At 39.9% G+C, this 26257-nt stretch overlaps 2 protein-coding genes across 4 annotated transcripts in view; one reads left to right on the top strand and one right to left on the bottom strand.

Moving 5' to 3' along the window:
* Window positions 1–10214, bottom strand: part of Prkn (parkin RBR E3 ubiquitin protein ligase) — a 1140959-nt gene extending 1130745 nt beyond the window's left edge. For all 3 annotated transcript variants that reach the window (XM_051164341.1, XM_051164340.1, XM_051164339.1), the window contains exon 1: window positions 10099–10214. In XM_051164341.1, coding sequence (XP_051020298.1) covers window positions 10099–10105 — 7 coding nt within the window. In that variant the 5' untranslated portion in view covers window positions 10106–10214. The remainder of the gene's footprint in view (window positions 1–10098) is intronic.
* Window positions 10215–10449: 235 nt separating this feature from the next.
* Window positions 10450–26257, top strand: part of Pacrg (parkin coregulated) — a 440569-nt gene continuing 424761 nt past the window's right edge. Inside the window, exon 1 of the mRNA XM_051164090.1 lies at window positions 10450–10853. Coding sequence (XP_051020047.1) covers window positions 10698–10853 — 156 coding nt within the window. The 5' untranslated portion in view covers window positions 10450–10697. The remainder of the gene's footprint in view (window positions 10854–26257) is intronic.

Raw genomic sequence — 26257 nt, forward strand, 5'->3', positions numbered from 1 at the left:
TTGGTTGCAGCCCTAATTACATTTTGTATCAGAAGCTTAATGGGTGTGTTTCTAGCATTTGTGGTAGGATTAGTCATAGTGTCCACTGTGTGACATAGTCATGTCACAGCTCATAAGAAGACAAAACTGGATGGTATGGAATTTTGAGAGGGATGATTTCTTTTGGGTCCCTCACTCACCATATATCTTGTTGGGTATGCATATGCTGTATGGTCCTGACTAATTATTTACCTTGACCATATCTCAATATTCTTTATATAATCTTTAAAATTCATCAATGCCTATCTTTAGATAAAGAGTAGGTTTCCTTACTACATGCTATAACAGTGGTACATTCTTCCACCTGACTGTCCTTCATCTGCAGTGCAAGCCTGCTACATGGACAGCATTCATCTCGGTCATAGCTCATCACGTCTGTGGGAGTTGGGGACAAAGGGAATTGTAAGTGTAATGAAATGTATAATGTGGAAAGTTATCAGATCGTAGCAATGGGGCCCTAAGTCTCTGTAAGTCTGCAGTATCCAAGACATATGTAGAGAGAACGACTTATTAACTTGTAAGTAGGGTCAAATCTCACCACAACATGCTTAGGTCTTGCTTATACATTTGATGTAATATCTACTTTTAATGCTTAATATAAAGCCACATGCAGGTACCCACTCCCAAAATGAATGTTCAAATATGAACGTATACAGATGTCCTGAAGCTGAACTAGTTTACCTAGTTTTTTAATGGTATCAAGAAAAAAAACATAACACACAAACATCAAAGTCAAGTCCCTTTTTATCTTCTGGGGCCCAGTCCATCTGGGACCTGCCCATAGTACACACTTCTCACTTTAATTCCAGTTCCTCCTGAGCAACAACAGATCTATGAAAGTCCCAGTGGTGCTTCCAAAAACATTGACCAAAACCAACTTGGGGGGGGGAGGGGAAGGGTTTATTTGTTTTATAGGTTGCAGTCCATCAGCAGAGGAAGCCAAGGCAGGAACACACAGCAGGAACTCATGGCAGAAACACACGACAGGAACTGGAGGACGCATCAAGTAGAAAATTGCTTACTGAATTTCTTCCCTTGGCTTGCCCTCTTACCTTTCCTACACTCACAGAGGGCTGGGCCGAGCTACATAATTAGCAGTTCCCACAGACATGCCCACACACCAATCTGATGGAGGCACTTCTCAAATGGAGACTTCATCTTCCCAGGTATGTCTACATTTGTGCCAGCTGACAGAAATTATGATAAGAGGCAATATTACAAGATACCCTCACAGCTGAAATGTGGAGAACTCACTAAAATGTATATAAGGTAGTTTGATATGACAGTATGGTCGGAGGAATGATTTGGGATATGTGCATATTTATCTCAAGTTTTATTTTAAAAATAATAAATTAATCTAATAAATCTACCACCCATGGATGCATTATTTATAGAATTTGCCATTTGTTACAGGAAGGGGCAAGAAAGTATGGCAGGTTCAGAGAATAATCTGATTTTATCTTTCTTTGTCAAAAATCCTTAAAAAAGCAAAATATTTAAGAGTTCTAATTTCACCTTTAGAAATTTAATTAAAAACATTCAAATGCCACCAAGTGCTTTTTGCATGATTATTAGCAAAAGATATAATACTTCACCGTAATGCCCAGATTTCTGGCTGACCAGGTATCAAATGTGATTGAAAACTACTCTAATTTTACTGCTTTGTAACATACATAATTTTTGAAACCTAAGCTAAAAATTAGAAAAATTCATGTCATTTTGGAAGATAATTCCATAGCCACTTGAATCTCTACTTCATTAAAACTAAAAATGAATGGTTTTTTAAACAACTAGACATGAGCTTGATGGATGATCATTTCTCCGCCCCTGTGAGCAATGAGAAACAGGTAGCTTATTTATAATGCTCCATATCCTAGCAAAGAGAGAAGTGATGCTGTTGGCATGTTGGGCTACTTAATACGTGGAGGCATTGTTGAAGCTGTTTGCTTACGTAAATAGAAACAAATATCTCAAAACTATATAGAATTCCCAATGAAAAGATTAAAGTTAAATGTGTCTTTTAAATAACATGAAGGAACATGCTTAGAACAATTATGAGAGAAATAAGGTGCTGCCCTTTCCCCTGTTTAACTGTGTGTGTGTGTGTGTGTGTGTGTGTGTGTGTGTGTGTGTGTGTGTGTGTGTGTAAACAGGGCTGGGAAGTTGAAGCTTAAGCCTTAGAGTGGACACGATGATATCACCAGAAAGGTCCAAATGCTAAAAGCATGAAAATAAATGTTTTTCCTTTTAAAAACAACCTCAGAATAATTAAGATAAATTTCTGTCTAAATTAAATTGCCATGCAGCTCTTTCTGCAAGGCTTTAGGCACTGTAAGCACCCTTGACTTTGGCCTGCCATGCTTCTTCAATAAATCATGCAGCAGCCCAGAAGTCAATTGAAAAGATTGAATCAGGGAAAATCAAATTTTAACATTTAGTTTCAGTAATGTGATTATGAAGCTTTTAGTGATATTGTAATTACTTTGAAGCTTTGAGCATATGTTTCTATTGAAAGTATCCCATAGAGAAAAGCTGCACTAGGGAAAATAGTAAATACAGACCCCAAAGAAGCAAAAAAAAAAAAAAAAAAAAAAATGTATTTGATGTGAAGTTAAAAGCTAAAGGTAGAAGAGACAAGGCATCTGTGTGGTTTATATTTTAAGCATCATACACAGAGCAACCACTTTGAAATCCCAGTGTCATCAAAAATTCAAATAACTTAATGACTTTCCTCTAAGGGTCAGTGCTAGAGAAACACTAGGGAGAAGCAACAGGAAAGAACAGCGAGAGAAGGGAAAGGCATCCTATGCTAGCTCCAATTTACTCCGCACAGGACACCGTGGCGGATGTAGGAGGCCGAGATTGGTAGCTCATCTCTTCTGAATACGAAACATGTTAAATGTACTTAGCATTTACCAGATCAGGCTCTACAGTTACTCATTCTTGGTCTAGCCCAGTACTGACTGAGATGTGCTGGGCTTAGACACTACAACAAGACGAGGCAGAACCAGCTAAGACAGTATCAGTGGAGGGTGGATTCTTTCCAGGGACACTGGAGAAGAGAGACTAAAGACAAGCATGGGATTTCCTCCCTTTCATTCCTACTGCCAATCACTCAGCAGGTATCCCTTAAGTAAAAATATGCTTCATCCTTCAAGAATGAGGTCTTACACACAACATCAAAATAGAAAGAGTCTTTGGCATTTAGAAGAGAAATGATTCTGTCAAAAATCTAAAATGTACAAATCCAAAAAGGGGCAGTTTATTTCGATTGCATCAAATGCTGTCTGTCCTAACATTATATAGACCCTGGGTGGGAAGTACTGTAACCTACTTAAAGTGCTTAGTCCAGCTTCTGGTCGGTCTCTCTCTCTCTCTCTCTCTCTCTCTCTCTCTCTCTCTCTCTCTCTCCCCAGCTGACTACCCAGCATTAGGGATCTCTCTGTCTTGCCAAATTCAGGCCCTGGAAGGAGTGCACCACCAAGGCTTTTACATGGGCACTGGGGACCCAAACCCCGGTCCTCATGTTCGCTTGCTGGGCTCTACGCCCACCAAGGCATCTCCCCAGCCGCTTGTGTTCTAATTTGAATCAATTCCTTCCTTTCAGCCATAGGTAGTCACTTTCTGTTATTATCTTGGAAGATACCTGATTCACTAATCCGATCACTGACCTCTGCAGTTGTCAAAGTTTGCTTCCAATTTCACCAAAATACAAGTGTTTAAGCTGTAGAGCATTAGGTTATGATACCACAGAAGCTGAGGAGAGAAGGAGGGCAGGGGGAGAAGGGAAAAGGGGGAGGGGGGAAGAGGGAAGGGGGAAGGGGGAAAGGGGGAAGGAGGTGTGTGTGTGCACAGGGAGGGGTGCAAGGGGGTGGGGCAAGTATTTCTCCAGGTAGAAAAGGATTCTCCCTGAGCCTACAGAAAACATCAGGCTGCTAACAAATAACCCCCTGAATTATCACAGATGAAACATGTGGTAATTAGTTATAGTAGCAATGAAAAACTAATGGAGTAACTGAGACATGCCTCCAATATATAGAGAAAAGCTGACGATTAAAGAAATTCAAACAGTGGTTTTAATTTCCTCTTCCAGAAAACTCTACTTTTAAGATCACAACATAAAATGGCATTTTTGTGTGTTACCAGTTAAAACTTTTCTGACATTATTAGCAATGAAAGTATTACTAATTAAATACATATTACAGTGATGGTGCATTTGTTTCATTCTGAGTGTGTGTGCATGTGTGTGCATCTTTGGGTGTAGTGTAGACACAGCTGCCTGGTATACACAGCTGGATGGTTGTACACACAGCATCCTCAAGTGTCCTGATCTACTTGATCGACCTTATCTTCTGGAGACTGGGTTCTCATCGAAGCTGGGGCTAATCCAACAAACAGCAAGCACCAGGGATCCTTTGCCCTTCAACACCCCAACCACATAGCTCTGGGGTCCCACACACGCGGCCTTGCCTGCTAGGATCTGAACTCAGGACTGGTTGGCACAGGAAGCACTCACAGCCCCTGGGATGCTTCTCCAGCCCCATGTGTCTTATTCTTAAGGGTGTTTCACAACATGTTGCTCTTTGGTTGAACAGTAGAGTTCTGAAAATTCTTATGCCTCCAAATTTATAATTTGGGAATATACTTCTTGATATTTTCCTATATAGAAATGAAGTAGTATTCTGTGCTTTTCAGTTATGGCAACTGAGCTCTTATGTTAAAACTTTTAAAATAATTTTTTAATAATTAAGAATTCAACCATCAACCTTAAATCACTAATTTTTTTTACCCTATCATTTCTTGAAGACAAAAATAACCATTGCCTCCTCCAAAATCTAACCTCAAAGGCATCACTAAGTCTGCCATGACTAATCTGACCCCTATTTTATAGTTTTTATAGAATGTCCAAACTGACTAAGAAGTTACCATTATTCCTAACAAATGTATATGCAAATAAGCACACCAATGACGTGATCCAACAGGGAAGGAAGGTCCCGGAAAGTTAGACTCCCAGAAAAATCATTTCAGAACAGTTCCTTCCACATGTGAACAAAGCAGAGCTCGTCATACAATGCCTGCCCTGGATAGTTTTGCGTCATCTGAGAGCAGGGAAGCTCAATTTAAAAAATATGTCTCCATAAGACCTGGGTGTAGGCAAGCCTGTAGAGCATTTTCTTAATTAATGATTGATGTGGGGAGGGCCTGGCTCATTGTAGGTGGTGTCATCCCTGAGCTGGTGGTCCTAGGTTTTTTAAGAAAGCAGGCTGAGCAAGCCATGGGGAGCAAGCCAGTAAGCAGCACTCCTCCATGGCTTCTGCATCAGCTCCTGCCTCCAGGTTCCTGGTCTGTTTGAGTTCCTGTCTTGACTTCTTCCAGTGATGAAAAGTGCTGTGGAAGTGTAAGCCAAATAAACCCTTTCCTCTCAAGTTGCTTTGCTCAATGTGGTTTTATCACAGCAACTGAAACCCTAACTAAGACAATGCCCATAAACTGTAGGCATATAAAGGCAGCTATGGAGCTGCTGTAAAACTTCAGTCGCTTACAACTGACAGCAGTTTGTTTGGTGACATCTCTGAAACCAAGATGATGGAGGAAAATGTTTGACAGAAAGTCTTCATGGTATAAGATATGACAAATATCATCCACAACACATAAAAAAGAAAAAAGAAAAAAAAGACAAACGGAGTCAGTTTGGTGGGACAGGCATCACAGGAAAAGAAGAAAGTCCTCTGCCTAGCCGTTGTCAATTCCTATGAGCACAAGTTACTATTGGCTGGTATTGCACCTTCAATCTATTACTGTCTGTAGTTTATATAGAGGCAATTCCCATGCGATAGGATGAACATATAAATACCACATGCTGCTTCTCTAAGGGAGAGGGTAAAATCTGTACCACAAACCCCAGGAAAGCACAACTCATAGGGACTAACAGGCTCCTATTTCTGTGTCCTTCCCCACGGAATAATGCACACATACACATACAAGCAACACTCTGGTCCAGCACCGCCTAACATAGCACCTTAGAACTGATGCTGGAATGATCACTGTCAACTAAAATAACTATTCATTCAAGAAAGAAAGCATGCTTTACATTGTGGGGGATGAGGAGCTTGCAGTAGCTGGGTCGAATCCTAGATGATCAGTAAGCAGGGTACTAGGGGAAATAGCACTGTTAACTGAATTGCTTTTAACCAAAATTCTCCTGCATAAGATGAAGTAAATAAGGCAGGGGCTAGGGGAGGGGCTGTAGTGTAAGTCAGCTGGCTGTCAAATGAGCCTCAGTCTTTACTATTAGAAATGTTAGGATGGGTACCACTCAGACAACTACAAAGTCAAATCTAAAATGAGCTCATTAAATGCAAATTAAAACAGAAACATTGACTAAGCACTGGGCTACAATTAAAGGCCGAAGAAACAGCAGGTAAGAAACAACTTGCATTGATCAAAGAACTGAAGGCTAACAGAATAAAGCATTTTGCATTGAACCTGGTTCATGAATATTAAGCATTTTGAAATAAGGAGAACTTTTTTCTTTCTTTTTTCCTTTTTCCTTTTTTTTTTTTTTTTTTTTTTTTTTTTTTTTTTTTTTGAGGCCGGGGTATCAAAGAAGCCGTAGACAAAGGGACAGATTTGCATATCTTAATACCAACTACTTTCATTGTATCATTTTCAAGCCATGGAGCTTTGGATTTAAAAAAAAAAAATATGCAGACTTCAGAAAAACCTTTAGAAACAGGACCAACATTTGTAAAGGCCATCAAGTTTTTTCTGAGCCTTTGAGCCCAAAAGAGAACCGAATAAAATTATATAAATTCTTCTATATAAAAGTTTTGTTGAACCCACTCTGTGACCCAGTGGCACAAGCGCACCTCATAACAAAAAACAATTAGACGCAGAGTTGCCTTCACCTGAAGCTATGCGAGTAACTGGGAAAGTAGCAATGTGCCATACATTCAACTACAACTACAAATTCCAAGACTTAAAATTCCCCCGTGTACAAGCTGTAAAACAAAGGTAGGCATTGGGCCAACAGTCCTTATAAATTGAGAGTTTACAATGACAAAGTATCTTTTCTGCTTATTCAAATTAAAATGTTCTCTCCTTTATCTGTAAAGAAGGCAATTAAAAAATACTTGCTGGCCAGTGATAATAAATGTATCCTAACACTGTTAGAGAAGACAGGACCCCAAAGACACTTGTGCAGCATGCATACTGAAAGACAGGCCTTATGACTAATGCATACTCATTGAGAAATGAGGAACACTTTCATAACTAATGTTATAAATGAAGAATAGGTAGGAACTGGTGTGCTCTTTATATGCATACAGTTACGTTCTCTAAGAGATTTTAAACAAGATATAGAAAATACTAGTTTTAATCAATTAAAAAAAGAGCAACACTTTTGAGTGGAACCCACGGTCTTATGCGTCCTAGGGTATACCACTGACCTACATTCCTATTTTTAAAATCTTCTATAATGTTAGGTGTTAATTTAAGAACTCCTAATTTAATTGAATGGGTACTCGTGTAGTACCTGATAACATCAAATGCCTAACTGTATAGGGCATTTAGAACAATTCACAATTGCCACCATTAAAATTCAATTTTAAAAGGCAAAGAAGTGCTCATTTTTTTAAATTAAATTTTAAAAATGTTTTAAAAGAGGTGCTCAAAATTACATGTTTTTTCTCAGTTAAGTTTTCTGAAGCTTTTCTACTCTTGTTTTTATTATTATGAATCCCTTCTCGTTCACTGACTCCTATTAAATTACGGGTTAAGTCTGTCTGGGTCAAGGGCTTTAACATGTCAATCATAATCCAAGTGGGAAATGTTAGCAAGCACTTCTAAGCCTGCGACATGACAAGAAGGGAGACTCTATGTTGAAACAATAAAGGGGAAATTAATTTATGGGTAATGAAGTATTAGTCCCCTTTCCTCATATTTGGCCAGGAAATGGAGCCACAGGAAAGGCAGTGAGGGAAGGACTCCAACAACAGAGTATTGCCTGCACTGTGAGGATGCATCCTCCACATGTATAAAGGCCCCAGCTCCAGCGGTGCTGTGCAGTGGGAGGAGCTGGTCAGTTCCTAGAGCAGTTTACTGCTCTTTCGATCTGCAGCAGATCATGGATAAAGGCTGCCTGCCTGTTTCCTGCCTCAAAGACTAGTCACAGAAATGCGAAACTATTCCTTCCAGGGCTCCAGCTGAACTGTCTTCACCTACTTTGAGTGTTGTCACCACACCCAAGCCTCCAAAACAGTCATTCAGAAATTTACTAAAATATGGCTACCAGTAGATTTAGACAAGTAGTTGAACAAAATAACTTATGTAACATTATTTATGTAGTTTTTTAAAAATATGGAATCTCCTTTTCTTGGGGTGGGGGCACAAAGATTTAATCATTTGTGTTGAAATGCACACTTATTTATCCTGCAAAAAGAGTAATAGAGAAATAACAGTTTTAAAATTCATCTTGTATTTTCCTTATTTTTGTCACTAATTGATTTAATTGTGACATCCAAATATCACACTTCCTCTTAAAAGAGTTCTATATAAATCCAAATAAAACTGCCTAAACGTGTTCCATTCTAAAAGTATTAATATAATAATTTATTAGATTCTTCATAAAAAAAGATTGTTTCCAGGTCTTAATTTCCTGTCTTTATATACCTTTATGGGAACTTTTGCTTCTTAAAATCATCTATGAACTAGATTAAGTTGAAAGAAACTAAACGTGTATAATTGTCTTCAAAATATGAAATATTTCTTTTGTATTTTTTTTTACTAACCTCTCCCACTTGGTTCACAGACTCGGTTCAGATCTGTGTTTACAATCGACTCCTAAGTAAATGTCACTTAAAAGGCTCAGTACGATTCCCAGAAATGTATACTTTTCTCCCAATTTAGTAAGTTTCTAATTCATTCACCAAAAACCGTGCGCTACATTGGCCAGGTGAGGAGAAGCTGCACTTGATTCGCTTGTACCTCTGCTTCCTGAGGCACTTAGCTGCCTGGCACGGTTCCCAGTGGGAGGGAGGGGGCCAGATCTGCACACTTCAGCATTACCTTCCTAAGTAAAAACACGGTTAGCTGCTTTCGACGTGTAAAGCCTTTATTTCATAAACCCACTTGTCATCTGCCTTCTAGAACAAATCTCGGATAGACCGACTTCAGGTGTGCTTGATATGTTATCTGTGAGGCATATATCACAAGAGCTCTAACTAGTCGGGGCATCACTAGGAGCGAGTCTACACAAAGGAGACCTTCAAACAGGACTGTCTGCTAACTACCACTATGCATTCCTACTTACCCTGGAGGGGAACCCCTAAAGTGACTCTGAACTTAACATTTCCTCCTCCACAGTGCTTACAACAACCCTAGTGGCCGCTTCCAAAGCTGCACTCGTCAGGCTGCATCTAGTTATAATCTGTGAAAAGATTCCATCATTGCTATCACCCGCTGTTCGCTATTCTTTCATCTCAGATGGAGGAGGAGGTGGAGGAGGAGGAAGAACAAGACGAGGAGGGGCGGGGGGGGGGGGAGACATTTAAAAAGACAGAACTGAAGAGGCAAACTGCAGCCTCCACCAGGCGGTTGCTTCCTTGAGTTTTCTTAAAGTCCTAGGTGCCTGAACTTGTCCTAAAGCGAATGACAGCTTGACAGCCACCACCCTCGGGGGAACACGAGGCCCGTGGCCACCGTGCGGTGGCAGAGCGCCAGGCGGCAGACACGCGAGACGAGCCCGGCCGTCGGTGTTGCACGCGGGTGTCCGCGGGGCTGCTGCCCTGTGCCGGCACCGGGCTAAGCTTGGCAAGGGCGCGGAGGGGACTGGAAACTCACACTTAAGCTCTAGGACACACCCGACCCAGCCACAGGTCTGTGGCCCCCGAGGCAGCCCATAAAGCGGGCGGAGCGTGGCGCACACGCCTTCGCCCTGACACTGACAGGCGGCTCAGGTCGGTCCCGAGGATCCCACTCGGACCCGTGGGGGTGTGACGTGGCTCCACACACCGGCGCGGGGCGGCGCAAAGAGATTGTACCTGGCAGGCACCCACGTACCTATCATGGTCACCGGGCGGGTGGTGGCTGCGGGGTGAGCAGGACCTACGCGGGCACTGGTGCCCGCCCGAGCCTCCCACTAGCGTTTCGCTCGGGTTTAGTCATCCAGGCCTCCCTCGCCCCCCCCCTCCACCCCGCCCCTCCCCTCGCGACCGCAGGCGCAGTGCGCACGCGCATTCATCCCTGGCGCGAAGCCTGCTGGGAGTCGTAGTTTTAACGCGTAAGATTCTGCTTAGGCTGCCCCCGCCTCCGCCGTCAGTCGCCTTTTCCGGATTAAGACCCAGTAAACGCGCGTCACGGAGGGGCGGGACTATCCGGCCGTAGTGTTGACGAGTCGCTTAGCAACCAGGAGGCTCACCTTTGGAAGCTTGTAGCCGCTCTAGCCTCAGGTCCCAGCCCTCTTCCCGCCCCTCCCCTCCCCTAAACTCCCTTCTCCTTGGTGCTGCCAAACATCTGGATCACTCTGGGCACCAGGAGGGGTTGAATTTCTACCAGTAACGCGCCTTTTTAATTTTTTTTCTCGACCTCCTGCTCACATCTGTAAAACCCACTGGTTTTTCTACCACACTTTTGATAAGAACAAGACGTTTTCTAGGAAGATGGTGGCAGAAAAAGAGACCCTGACCTTAAACAAATGCCCAGACAAGATGCCGAAGAGGACCAAGCTGCTGCCACAACAGCCGCTCCCGGTGCACCAGCCTCATTCCCTGGTTTCTGAGGGCTTCACAGTCAAAGCCATGATGAAAAACTCAGTCGTAAGTGATCTTCCTCAATTGAACGCAGTTGCTCCCAATCAGGGAACACGAGGTTGTAGATGGCAAGCCCTGGGATAGTTTCCAAGTCCACGTCCTGGGTACTGTTTGCCAGGACTGGCAATGACTCGGCCAGTAGCCGACCGTGCCCAACAGTGTGCAGAGAGGTAGGCTAAGTGGTTAGAGAGCCCTTGGGGCAGGTAATGTACTAGGCGAGCTGACAAGCACCTCCTCGTGAATATGTTTTCCCCACTACCCCAAATTGCACTTAAGCAATTTTACTCGAAGGGGGGAAAAACCTTTATCCTTACTGCAACCTAAATTAGTTCCCACTCAGCAAAGGGCCTTCTGGAGTGAGTGTTCATAGAAGTCATAGGCTTGCGAAACTTACCATGAATCAGTATACAGCTAGGACACATAAACGCATCAATAATTTAAAGGAATTCATTTCATCTGGGACATTTTAGAGTGTCTTGGGATTTACTCAGCAACAGTCTGACAAATAGGTATTAGCCTGTTAAGGTATTCAAAAGCTACTTACGTGAAGGCTGGTTCCTGATAGGCTTTTAAAATATGTTTCACATAATATGAGCTCTATTTCAAGGGTCCCTACTAATAGTACAAAGTCCTATTTCATTTTCATTGCTTGTGGTAATAAAAATAAAATATTCTCAGCACCAATGGGGCAAATATTTAAAGGCACACAAATGTGTTAGCTGTGTGCATAAAAACATTACTTTTAAACCTTCCTATTTGTTAAATACCCTCCGATTTTTGTATGACAAACCAAGTTTGTCCCCTGAGTGGGCACCTGTTTAGAAATGTGAGATTAAATACTAAATGTAATTTTCAAGTTTGTACAATTTACACCCCGAGAGGATATTATACAGCAATTCAATATATTAGCTTAGTAGTGTTCTCCATTGTCTTATTTTTTAAAACTTATATATTGCAAGCCTAATGCCACCTTATTTCTAAACACACATATATAGGACACAGATGAAATAGGTTATTTTCAGACTTTCAGCTCAGGTTCCTATGTCGCTTCACAACACATTCTTATTCTTACCTTATTTTATGTTAATCATATGCACAATGATATTCTTATTTTTGTTATATGTGTCGGTTAATAGGTAGTAGTTAAAAATCCTTGAAAACAGCCTAAAAAAGAACTGCAGAGTTACAAGAGTCAGAAAAAGGCGCTTCTAACTTGGCTACTTACAGTTCACCATTTTTGAGTTCTGTGATGTAGATTTTGTCACATTAGAAAGTATCTCTGTCTCTTGCTCTGAAGGTCTACTTCTAATCAGAATGTATGAGCCAACGTTCAGCTTTTAATTGCAGCGACGTGTCCCAAGAGCCAACCCCAGGCCACTTCTCGGGAGCGGCGCTCATCTTCTGTTCCCTCTGTCACCCTCTAGTTCAGTGGGCAACGTCATTTCACCTTTATTCCTAGGAGAACACACAGAATCTATCCTAGGAACTATAGAAATGATTTATGAAATGATGGTAAATGTAAACATATGTTATTTGCAAACTAATTTCTTAAAAACCCAAGGACGAGTGGTCTTAAGCAGTAAGTGGTTCTTTTGTTTGCGTGAACTTTTATCTTTGTCTCAATAAAAATAAGCAATAACCAAAGTGTTCAATCACACAATAATATTCAAATTCATATTGAAAATTGAAAGGGTTACATAACTATAAGATTTGTAGTTTATTTTCCTTCTGAGAGAATGATGATGAAGCCCGTGACCAAAACTCAGTTAACCAGTAGTTATTTCCTCATATTGGCAAAAAGTGTTCCCTGTACACGCTTACCCACTTCATCAAAAAGTAAGTTAGGTCATGCATAGTGAAGGACACCATGACCTCATGCTCAGGAGGCAGAGGAAGGAGGATCATTCCTTGAGGATAGCCTGGGCTAACTAAGGAAAATCAAAGGAGGTCTGCAGTACATATGGAGGCTCAGTCACACACACACACACACACACACACACACACACACACACACACAGAGAGAGAGAGAGAGAGAGACAGACAGACAGACACAGAGAGAGAGAGAGAGAGACAGAAAGAGAGAGAAAGTTAGAATATTGTTCCAAGACTGTGATAATGTCACTTATAGGTCCTGATTCCAGGCCCACCAGAAAAGAGGCAAAGAAAGCTATGGAATTTCAAGAAGACACAATCTCTAAGATATACATTAGACAAGATGAGAAAAAGATACTAGTAACCTGCGAAAATGGCGCAGCCAGCAATGAAGAGCAAACAGCGTCCTTGTGTCCCAGAAGCTTCCTGCTTCAATCCATTGCTAGCTCTTACTCTCAAAGCCGCAGCCAGCTGGGAGAGGGCCTGGGAAGCGCAGGCTGTAACTGGAGCTCTGTGGCTAGCTCCAGCTTGCAGTACTTTATTATTGTGGCAGCGGGGAGATATGGGGCAATGGAGATGATCAGAGGTCATGGCTAGACTTGCAAATACACATTCCATCCAGGGAAAGGACTGAGGGTGGTGGAATCAGGGACACTGAGCTGCTGTTGGCCACTCACACCTCTCAGGTATAGCATGTCTTCCAAAGTGCTCTCTACCAGCCATTATCAATACATGTAGACTAAGCCTTCCAGAACAAAATTCTTCTGATGACACAATGTAAAGATTTGTGAGCTATCTAGTTCCAAAACAAAATAAAGGGAAACAAAACAAAAAACAATGTCCATGGAGCCAGCAGTCATCTTCTGTAAAAAATAAAAATAAAACAAACAAAAAAGCAAAACATCTTTAAAAAATTTTTACAATTTCATACATGTATTCAATGTATCTTGGATTTACCCCAAATCCTCCCTCTTTCCCTGAATCCTTAATACTTGACACGCCCCCCACCTTTGTGTGTCCTCTTCTGTGTTTTTATAACCCACTGAGTCCAGTTCATACTGCCTGCACTAACTGTTTATGGGTGTGTCACCATCCACCTGAGCGTGGCAGTTTACCAGCTGCCACACAGAGAGGGAAAAGTGGCCCCTCCCCCATCCTAGCTCCCAGCTTCCTTCAACTGTCTGTACCTCTTCAGCTAGGAGTGGAGCCTCAGGAGCCCCTTTCTCATCCATAATAGAACGTTAGCTGCCTTGACCTTGATTAGGTCATGCCCTAGGAGTTTCTAAGTGCACTATCCATGCCATGTCCAGAGGACAACCCTTCTCCGTGTCCTCTCACCCACATACCCTTTCTGACCCCTTTCTTCAGTATCCACTGAGCTCTGGTGGGAGCCTGGTGGGGGAACCTGGCGCGAATGTTCCACTCTCAACACTAACTGTGATTCTCCGCGGTGCCTAGACCAGTGCGCTTCTATAATCTAATCCTATGTTGTGTTTTTGAGTTCATAATGCCTCCCTCTCATTTACTTTAGCTAACTGAAACACTGAGTGATTCTGCATGCTTTTGGCTTCTGCTGTGCCTTTGCTGAACATCCATCTCCCTTCGCAGCGCCCTCTAATCAGCAGCTGTGTGCCTTCCTAGTACTCTCTTATGTGCTGGGGATGGAGCAGAAGGCACACGGGGAAGCAGCATACGCTTTTGTGTTTAGCACAGTGCCTGCTGCTTTAAGGAGGCACTCCTAATAGCACCCACTATCATAAGATATCCCTCATCCACTGTTTTCTTCTTTGCACTGTACCTACTTCTGCTCCTGTTTTAATCCCTCAGTTAAATTCCATGTTAAAACAGAGCCTACTAACTCGCCTTCATATTTAACCAGAAGCAAATAATGTGTTTGTATTCAGTAACTAATGAAGGAAGAAAAGCAGCTCTATGTTGACTTCTTGTCGTGTGTTCTCCATCTTGTCATTAAGATAGATTTGTGCCTCGGTTTACAACTTTTTATAAAAAAAAATCCACATAATTTAAGAGCCCAAAAGATTGCTTTAAAATACAGTCAGACCATGTTGGGCCTTACCTTACGTCCTCAGCTACTCATTGCACTACAGAAAAGCTCAAGCTCTAACGGCCCGTAAACCCCTTCAAAGCTGGCGACTGCTGCTTTTCATGTACATGTTCATATATGTGCACATACACATATTGTCACTGTCCTCACTTGACCAGGTGCCACCGTCATAGATTTTTGCTGGTCCTACTCCACTAGTGTCACGTCTGCCATGGTGACTGCCTCCTTCCAGTTCCTTTGTCTACAGTGTATGGACTACCTTCTCTTGATGCCTCCATTTTTTGTTGAAAAGTTTGTTCTGTAGTAAGCTATTCTCTGACTATGTAAACTCTCACCCACTCAACCACTCCATCCATCCCTGCCCCCTAACTCCTGCCTGGTTCCCACTCATGGTGTCCTCTGGAATAACAGTGTAGTTGGACCTGTGTTTTTTCAACTAGGCTCCCTCTGAAGGCCTGGGGGATCTTATTGTTTCACTCACTGCTTCATTTCCAACTGAAAAAATTTCCTGTCCCGTACTGTGGGCTGTATCATCACCACCACCACCACCATCATCACCACCACCACAATCATCATCATCATCACCACCATCGCCATCATCATCACCATCACCATCATCACCATCATCATCTTGCTTCTGCTGTTGCTTCTGCTTTTTCTATTTCTCCTCTTCTTCTCCTCCTCCTCCTTCTGTCAAATGAAATTATGAATAACTATTTCATTTTATAACTAAGTGATCATCTTTAAATTAGAACTTTCAAAGAAAATAAAATTACATAGGGATTGAGACCATGAATATATATATATATATAAAACACCTTAGTAAATATTTTATTGGCTTATTACAAAAGTTGTCCGTATACACTCTATATAAATTGCTTGATTTAGAAAAGCTTTCTTTTAAGATTATGGAGAAGATTTTAGTTTTTAAGTCTCTAGACTCCTTGTAATTTCAGTGTTCCATTTAAAGATTTTTTAAAATCTTAAGTCATTTTGTTTATAAAGTAAGGTAGAAATATTCTGTGTGGGTTTTCTAAATGCCCAGACTTATACTTTATCCTTGATATAGGTAAACTACATATTATATAAAAATGTTGGCACGTTTAACTTGGTATTCCTATATGCTTTAAATGATCTATAAGTGCTGTGAGTTTAGCAACTCAGACATGTGGCTAATAATTTGTTGTAAGCACATATAATTATTTAAACATACCAACCCTATAAAAAAGCAGGGCAGACTATTTTTTTCCCACAAAAATATGATCCTCAGACAATTTTATGAGACACTTATTAAATGACAGGATAAGAATGCAGATTTCTATATTATTTTTATTTCTGTAGATCAGTCTGATTCTGAGAATATTCGTTCATATATCTCCTGTGCCACATGTATAGAAAATACACATGGCTAAAGCAAGTCGCTGGTGAACATTAAACCAATATATATGTGCACCAGCTCCCAGATCAGCAGTATCAACATGGGAGCACAAACTGGACACAGTGGGTTATAACAGTTTTTTTTAAATACATATTAAAAATAAAAGTTTAATGGACATGAAGTTGGAAGGAAGTTTGAAGGTGGGTAGTGGGGACAGGAGAATTCAGGGAGAGGTGTGGCGGGCGTGTGAATATGAGCAAAATACTTTGTAGGCATGTATGAAATTCTCAGAGAGTATAACAAAAATATTATATTAAAAAGGGTTTAGAGATAGAGGCTGAAAAGAAAGAAGGGGAATATAGAAATATGTAGGGATGATAGGATAAAAAGTAGATTAGTGAATCTACTCCTCAGCTTAATCCCTTAATTGTTACTCACAAGGCTATTTTTAATTCACTGGTATAGTATTTTGTATATAGATGCAAAATAAGTTTAATTTTGCATATATTGGTATACAATTCAAATTTAAGATTATTCTTTACACACATTATATATATTTCTACTCTTTTATGTGGTATTGTATCCATACAACTCAATTATAATACAAGGTTTACTTCCAATACTTTGAAAGTGCTATTGTAGGCTGTTTAGGATAAGTAAATTATATAAGTTAATTGTTAGTTGATCAAATCATGGTTACGTCAATTACTAGTATATTTTTATCACAAGAATATACATTCTAGGTGTAACAGATAGATATGATTCTATAGAAAGATAAGGTGAAATACGGTATTCAAAACCCCAGAGACATATATAATATGGCATTTAAAGATGTTTTATTTATTTTAAAGATTCGTTTACAATGAGACAGGTTAACTCCTGCCAACACCCAGCCTAGCTCAAGGAGGATGGTGAGGACTGAAGAACCTCTTTATGGAGATAGCTTCAAATGTGGCCAACAAGCCCCTGGGCAAAATGTCCTCATTTTTACCACTGACAGAATTCTGCCTAAAAATGAGCAGCTTGGCTGCAGGCAGAGTCGACAGCCAAACTCTGCCAAGACAGGGTAAGCAAGTCCTCAATAGTTCCTGCCTCACAAATACATCTGTCAGATATATTGGGCCAGAAGGCTGAAGATGATGCTCCCACGTTATAGAGAGTTTTGGGTGACTGTTTAGGCAGGAAACTGTCTCTGTCATCTTCTCATTTGGGAAGCTGTCAACCTGCACTCCCTGTATACTCAGGTAATTAATTTATTCCTTCTCAAGTCTCTGATGGGGTTGAAGACCAAATAGGTTAGTTTTATAATTAAGCTCACTTGTTTAGGGGTTAAGATGATTTTAGGTCTAGATAGATGTTTTAAGCTGATAAAGATGAGATATGATAGATATTGATTTACATTCAGAATTTTAGACTCACCAAGATAGGAAAGATGTTTCTTCAAAGCTGTCAAATAAAAATTCCAAAATACTATGACTGTAACGTATATAATTCCTAATTGTTTTGTGGTTCTTCTTGCTGTAGGTAGTTTATTGTATATATGTGTAAGAATATAAATGTATACGTAAATATGGTTAATTTTTAAAAAATGAAAAAAGTACCAACATCACAAAATTCTTATCTGTTCCTTTCTAGTCACCCCTCAGACATGCTCCCAAGTTGAGTGTGTTCTACCTGTTTTCTGCTATTTGCATACTTGCGTAAACTATGTAATTGTTTTGTATCTGCTGCTTCCCCCAAAATTATGTTTCTGAGATTCAGCTCCACTGGTACATTACAATTATAGTTGTAAATTAATTTTACTGATTAACTGTAAATGTCAGTTTGACATAATCTGGAGTAACCTTTTTAAAGTCTCAATAAGAGGCCGCTTTAGGTAGCTTGATTGACCATTGCAATGGGGAGATCTCCGCAAACGCTAGGGCACCATTCCTGAGCAAGGCCTTGAACAGGAGAAGAGGGAAAAAAGCTAGCTTCAGGCCAAGCAGCAAGCAGGCAGCAAAGGTGCATTGGTTCCTGTCTGCTCTTGGCTCTAGATGTGGTGACCAGCTGCTTGTCTTCTTGAAAATGATGGGCTGAAGCCCGGAATTGTGATCTGAAATAAACCCTGCCTCTGGTCAGGTATTTCAGCACAGGCACAGACATGAAGCCAGCACACGAATGTCTCATATCTACTCCTCAACAGTATTTTTGCATATGAGTGTACTACAATTTTTTTAACCACTCCCTTTTGGCTGAGTATTTGTGGCTTCCAATTTAAGACTAGTACACATTGCACTCCAAGAAAATCTTCATCTTTTCTTCTGTCCGCTGCTCCTGCTCCTCGTCTTACTGCTGGCAGCGGACATCCCAGCTCTTCTCACAGCCGTTCATCATACATACTAGGAGAAAGCCGGGGACAGCTGAGCCTGTGCATTTCCAGTTGTAAGAAGACATTTTCATAACAAATATTCTTACATCTATGTTCAACAAGTTACTTCTTTTATGTCAAATACTTCCATTAATTCTCATGCATTCTATCTTAACCATAACAGTATAAATTTAACTATAGAAACATACATATACAAAGTAGTAAAATGGGTGATGAATATGGCATCTGTATCTAGAATGTAACTACCTGATTATTTCATGTTATTTTAGTCATCTTTTTGAGACATACTCTTACCATGTAGCCTTGGCTGGCCTAAAATTTGCTATATAATTTAGGATTGGCCTCAAATTTAGAGAGACTTATCTTCCTCTGTCTTCCAAGTTCTGAAACTAAAGACACACACCACTACACATTGTACTTTATAATAAAAATTATAAGATCTTTCTTACTAAGAGAGCCAAGGCTTTATTTATACTCTATTACCACAGTGTACTTGGAGTCTAAATTTTATGTATATTCTCAAGTGTGTATAAGGAATATATATATATACATATATATGTATATATATACATAAATTCATGAGCTGACTAGCTTCATGATTGAAAGATTAGATAGGTATATAGATAGATAAAAGATAGATAAATAGATTGATTAATTGATAGATGATAGATAATTGAAATTTAGAAATTATCCTTTAGTTTGGTTTGCCACTTGAATTCTCTGTTTTGTTTTTTAATATTTTTATTTTTTATGTGTATGGGTGTTTTGTATCTACTTATATCTGTGTAGTGTGTGCATGCCTGGTACCCTCAAAGTCTGGAAGAGGGCATAAGGTTCCCTGGAACTTGAGCTACAGATGGTTGTGAACCGCCATTTAGGTGCTAGAAATCAAACATGGGTCCTCTGCAAAAGCAGCCAGTGCTTTCAACCAGTGAGCCATCTCTCTAGCTCTCAAGCTTTCTGTTTAAAGCACATGCTTCTGTGATGCCTTTTGGGCCATGCCCTATCATAAAAGGGAAATTAATAAGGATATAATAAAATAAAATTCGTATGAAAAATTTCCCCATTTATTCTTATTTTCTGCTTGGAGTAACAACTGAATGAAAAATGTTAGCCTACCCATACCCAGCGTGATGCGAAGTGATGGGCCGTGCTAGAGAAGGCATCTGTTTCTCTTGTAGGCTTCTTTCTGGTCCTGTCTGCACTCACTCTAGGAAGCACCTAAGTGAGGCAAGCATCCCTGTACATACCTCATTCTAAGGGCCACTTCCTTCATTTTCCAAAGGGTACAACACTGTGTTTTCTCTAGGACTCCAATACAGAAGGTCAGGAATTTAATACTTGATAATTTCAGTTCATTTCTATTACAGTTACTGAGTTCTTTGGCTACAAAGTTGCATATATTTTTAGGACCTCCTTCTTTTCCTTTCAAGCTCTATTCACCATATCCAACTGCTATCCAGCAAAATCTAGGCATACAGCTCTAACTATAGTGTATTTTTATTGAAAAGGAAGACTTCAGACACATTCTTTTGACTTTAGTACTAAAATTATTACGGTAGTTTGATTAAGTGATGATAATCCTTGAGAGAATATTTACATTTTTTGTATTGAAAACAATTTAGCAATACAATATATTCTGATCGCTGTTTACCCTCTCCTAACACTTCCCAGATTCTTCCTACCTCCGCACCCATCCACTCCACTCCCTTTCTTCTCTCTCATAAACAAGCAAACAAAAAGAAAACAAAAAAAGCATAATAAAAAATTACAAGAAACAGCTGTGCAAAAACAAAACAAAAAATGACAACCATAAGTTACAAGCAAGAGACCAGTAAGATGAAAAAAAATGACAGAACAAAGAAATATGAGACAAAACGTCTACAAACATAGCATTGAATTAATTTTGTGTTGGCCATATACTGCTGGACATGGAGTCTACTGTTAAATGTGACTGATATACCAAGTAACTCTCCACTGTAGAGAGGTAATCGTCACCTGATGGTAGTGTCTTGGTTAGGGATGTGCTAATATCCCACCTGGGTTTGGTAGTAGATGTTTCACTCAGTGGTAAGAAACATCTAGTTAGGATATTGGCTCCTCTGCTACCTTGGTGACTCTATCTAGAATTCTTTCATATATGTATATATTTTAAGAAGATGCTACAGTATTAGATTTCCCCTCAAATCACCTTTAGTGTTAGTCATCCCTTCCCGCATTCTCACCTTTATCTCCCCACCTTTCTCATCTCCATCCACATTGTTTTATCTTCCTGCTTCAATCTCTTCCGTGTCCCTCTACAACCTTATATTCTATTCCCATTCCATGGGTGATCTCCCTTCCTCCCTGTCCTTACTCCAGGCCTAATCTCTATGATTATATAGATTGTTACATATCTAGCAAAGGCTGCAAAGCTGACATCCACATATAAGAGAACACATACAATATTTGTCTTTTAGGGTCTGTGTTACCTCACTCGGTTTAATTTTCTATAGACCCATCCATTTACCTACAAGTTTCATGATTTCGGGATCTTCTTTGTTTCTTTAAGTCAGATAGTATTCCATTGTGTAAGTGTACATTTTGACTATCCACTCATCCATCGATGGACTAAGCTGTTTCCAATTCTTGACTATTATGAATAGAGCAGCAGTAAACAGGGTTGAGCAAGTATCTCTAGCAGAGTGAAAGTCCTCTGGGTGGCGTAACTGTAACAGTGTGTCTCTGTAGCAGAATGAACGCTCTTTAGTGGTATAAATATGTTTTGTGGTAGCTCTATTCCCAGCTTCTTAAGGAACAACACACAGGCTTCCATAGTAGCTGTAAAAGTTTGCACTCCCAACAGCAACGTTCTCATCTGTAGGAATTGTCATTTGTTTTATTAATCTTAGACATTGAGTGGGGTGAGACGAAGTCTCAAAGTAGTTTTAATTTGTATTTGCCTGATGACTTAAGAATGTTGTACATCTCTTTGTTTCTCAGTTGTTTGTGTTTCATCTTTTGAGAAATCTCATTTTAGTTTTGTACCCCAATTTTAAATTGGGACATTTATTTTCTTGGCGTCCTGTTTTACCCATTTCTCAAGGTTTATTCTTACAATGTTCACATTTGACTATTAATTACTCAAATTTGGGTTTAAGACAGGAGGTAGCTAAGGATTTAAGTTGGCCTTTGTATATGGGGAACCAGCAATACAATTGCAATTGTGATCGCTGCCTCAGTGACCTCTATTCTGCCTCTCAGTACATTTAGTTCTCTGAGCGTCAGTGTCACGCTGTTCTAGGTGCTGTGTTTTACGCTTGGTAATGTCAGTTTTCTCAATTTTATTGTATCCTTGGTCTCTTACCATCTGTAGATACAAATCTTTATCATTTGACCTCGAAGCTTCTGTTAATGGCCTTCTCCTGTCTGTGTCCAAGGGTTTTCCGTTTGTGGACGCTGCGGTGTTTGTCTCTCTTTGCCTGCCTTGTCTGACCTTAGGTTCCTCACACTGTAACAGGTGACGACATCCTCTCCTCCTCGTTCCACTGTGCAGAGATCCCACTATCCATTCTTCTGGGATGAACTTAGTTGAGTTTATACTTTGGCTGCAGTAATCATAGCAATGACTGTGTCTCTTTGGCTTATTAATTTCATTTCTTTTGCACATGCAGTCACGCACTGCTGATCAACGGCGACTGTTTGAGTTTATGTTTTCCTGGATTATTGTGGTTTTAGCAATTTTCATTATAAAAGAGAAAAAGTATTATGCAGAGTTCTTAAAACACATAAAAGAAGAAAAGGAGACTGTTTCAAATATTATCAACTAATTTTCCACTTATCTGTGTGCTGTGTGCCTATACATATGTATTTGTGTGTCTTTGAAGCGGGTCACGTGTCATTAATCTACTTAAATTTTAATATCTATCAGTATATTATCATTGCTAGTTCATTAATTTTTCCTTAATTAAATGTCCTACTTTCTTGGCATATTATATTTTAAACTGATCCTGAAATTCTTCTAATTTGGATAACAGGTTAATTCTGGTGTGGGGAGAGTTGATACCAGGGACTAAACAAGCATTTTAAGAAGCCTCAGATTTATTGTCTCTGTTTCCGTGTAATTTTTTCATATTTGAGTTCCATTGTTTCCATTATTAAAGTTTCCTAATAAGGTGGTGATTGGATTATTTCATTTCAACATTCTTGTTAATGTTTTATTTTAATAGACATTACATTCTTGCTTTTTAAATAGTCATGATTGTGCTTTTATTTTCCAGTTGTATTTATTAAGAATTGTTGCCCCGAGCCTGGTGCAGTGATGCACGCCTGTAATCCCAGCACGTGGAAGGCAAAGGCAGGTAGATTGTAGTGAGTTCAAGGCCAGCCTGGTCTACAAAGCGAGTACAGGACAGCCAAGGCTACACAGAGAAACCCTGTCTCGAAAAACAAACAAAAAATGTTGCCCCATTGGTTATAGCTTTACACTGTTTTGATTATAATTTTTACTAGCATACACTAATCTAACAAAGCAAATAGATTAGTTGTAATACTGCTGTAGAGTCATAGAATACATATTGGCCATATTTACTTTCTCTATTACTCTCTTATTACCTCCTATTTTTCCATCCATGCCTTCATGCCCTTGTTTTCCTATTACCTAGCAGATTCCACAATGACAAAAGATATGCCACACTTTGTGGAAATAACTATGTGTAGCATGGTGATCTATTTTTCTACAACTAACATATTTTTATTGTGATTGATCTCTCTCTCTCTCTCTCTCACACACACACACACATACACACTTCTTTTCCTGTTTCCCAGGTTGATTCCATACTGTGACCTTTGTTCTGTGACGACAGAGCTTTGCCTTAAACTGTGGGTGAGGATGCCATGCAGTGTCACATGACTGGCTGCACATGAGGATCATGTAAACATTGGCAATGGTAAAAAGGCTCTAAGCACAGAATAGCCAGAATATAATTCAAAATGGAAGGTGCCATAGAACTGAGGCATTTCTGGAAGTGCTGCCTGCACTGCACCCCACAGCTTCCTGCAGACTAGCTCCAGGCGCACTGTGCACTATGCATGGTGACATGTCGTGCAAGGCCTATGACATCTGAGACCAGCACTATTGTACACTTATGGACTGCAGCATTTTACCTATGCATAAGGCTTCCTGCTCTCACGGAAGCATAATGGGTTAAATATAGGTATGTGTGGTGGGGGATGGGGTGGGGGAGGAGATAAAGGCAATATCTCCATACCGTCTTTTCTCACAATTTTAAGTTTCAAATTAGTACATCTTTGGATTGCAATGAGTTAGAATGTTTGGCTTTTAAATTTGCTGTTTGACTTGATGGTTTGGCTTTCACGGAATAGAGAGTAATTAACTTTGGCTCTGGACTGGGACAATATCTCTAATCACACTTCTGTTGATTTCTCCCATGTTCTATCCAAGGTGACATTCTAATCATTGACTATTATAAAATCAAAATATCAATCAGTTCTGAACAACGCTGAATATGTCTTAATCTGCAGAATCAAATATTTAGCCAAGATTTAATTCTTTATGTAAAAATAATAAAGCATATGGGTCTCATTAGTGTGCAGATGTAGTTTGTCTTTAATAAATGGTGAAAATGTATGCATAACAATGAATTATTTAAAAACAGATTTATGATCAGTAATTATTTAATTTACATACTATCTTAGATGCCTAAATACTGGAGTTATATAACAATTATGCAGGTTTAATGGGTCATAAATGGAACAGTTTGAGAAGCCCTGCAGGAAGCTGACTGTGATTCTGTTGAATGAACACCTAGAAGTACTACAGCCTCCGCATGAGAAAGTTGTACATTAAATTTAAGCACATTCCATACTTTGCCATAGTGTGTAGCCTGGCTTACATCTTACACTGCCGTTCTCAGTGGTCAGGTCCTTGCCATCCTGCCCAACATTTGTTGATTTTTGTGTTGTCTGTTCTAACCTGAGTTAAAAACTTGTGTAGTTTTCACTTGTTGGATATTTGTACTACTTAAAAACAAAAGCACAACTTTATTGTCAAAATCAGGTCTTATCCTTATATGTTTATGCCTCTGCGACTGTTGATCAGTGGGTAGGAAGTGCACAGCAGACAACTACAAACCGGCACCAGAAAACAAGGAGAGACAACATCAACTGATTTTTTTCTTCCGTCACCCATGTTGCAGGACCTATCGGATTTCTGTTTTGCTCTAAACATGACAAAACCTTATAGGTAGCCATCTTCATTCAGATTTCCTCAAGGGACTCAGCATCTAAGATTTTTATCTATACTATTTCAATTATTTAATTATCTGAAAAAGATGTATATGAGTGTTCAGCACATGAACACGTATTTTTCTTCTAAAAATTATTATTTGATAATTTTATGCATGTGCACAGTGGTATACGATCTTTTGCCCCTCCAGCTTCCCCTGGATCTCTCTCAACAAGTTTCTTCCTCAGCTTCACACCGTCTTGTCATGGCCACTTCCCCCAAAGAAGATTCTCCCTTCCCCAGAAATTATCTCCTGCTAAAAAATGCATCAGTGAGGGTAGGGGCCTCATTAGCCCCGCCCACTCCGTGCTTGGCTTGTTTGGCTTGATCTTAGAGTAGGCAGTGCCACAGCTGGGACACGTTCCTAAGTGAAATGGTTGTGTCGTGTTTGGAGGAAAGCATCTCTCAGCACATCTGTGTGCTTCCTCTTCTGTGATAGTCCCTAAACCTTGGCAGAAGGGAGTGGGGCTGGGATAATGTAGGTGTCCCACGTAAGGCTCAGTAAGGACGGCCACTTTAGTCTGCGTTAACTGCTAACCACTGAAAAATAGGGTTCTTTGACCAAAGTTGAGATTGGCTTCAGTCTATGACATAAATATAAATATGTAATTTTTCATAGTTAGTGCCCATAAAGTGAAGTTTCTTAAGAGCATTCCGGGGAGCATCATCACATTGCCTGTGATTCCTTCCTAAGAACACATTTAAATCCGACCTGCCTCATGGCAGGAGGGTCGCTCCTGGGGTCACAGACTGGACTGTGGGTGAGCATGTGACTATAAGAAGCAATCCAGGTCTTAGTTTGGCCAACTTGAGTTTTTAGGACCCAGAAAGGGAAACAAGCATATCTAGATTTGGAGTCCAGGAAGAAGCACGTGGAAATTTTGTGAGCAGTGGTTCCGCTACTCAGTGTACATAGAGAGATGGGGAGAGCCACAGGTTGAACAGAAATGTAAGACGTCATTATCGGTGAGTTTTCTCATTTACCAAAGTTACTGTCATTTTGGGGGAAAATGTGAGTTGATTATATTACAAAGAATAATTATGTTGTGAAAATAATTTGTATGTTAGAATTATGTTTCAGAACCAACTCATTAAAGTCATTGACATGACATAGGTTAGACAAAGCAATACCAGAAAAAATATGATTGTACAATAAATGCCAAATAAAATGATAAATACAAAATAGATCATGGCTAACTACCTTCCTTTTATTGTTTTTACTTAGCAGAAAATCCACCAAGAACTATATTTCACAGACTGTGTGTTCTAAATTAAAGTAACTATGAATAAATAGTTGCTGAGGCATACAGTAAATCCTTTACCAAAGCATCTATGTCCTGTACGTTATATGTTTAAAAAAAATTATTTTGCATAATGAAATTGTAACTTTATTTCAAAGTTCAATGAAATAGCACATTCTTAAATGCAAAAATTATCT

The sequence above is a fragment of the Acomys russatus genome, chromosome 21, assembly GCF_903995435.1.
Source record: "Acomys russatus chromosome 21, mAcoRus1.1, whole genome shotgun sequence".
Classification (NCBI taxonomy): Eukaryota; Metazoa; Chordata; class Mammalia; order Rodentia; family Muridae; genus Acomys; species Acomys russatus.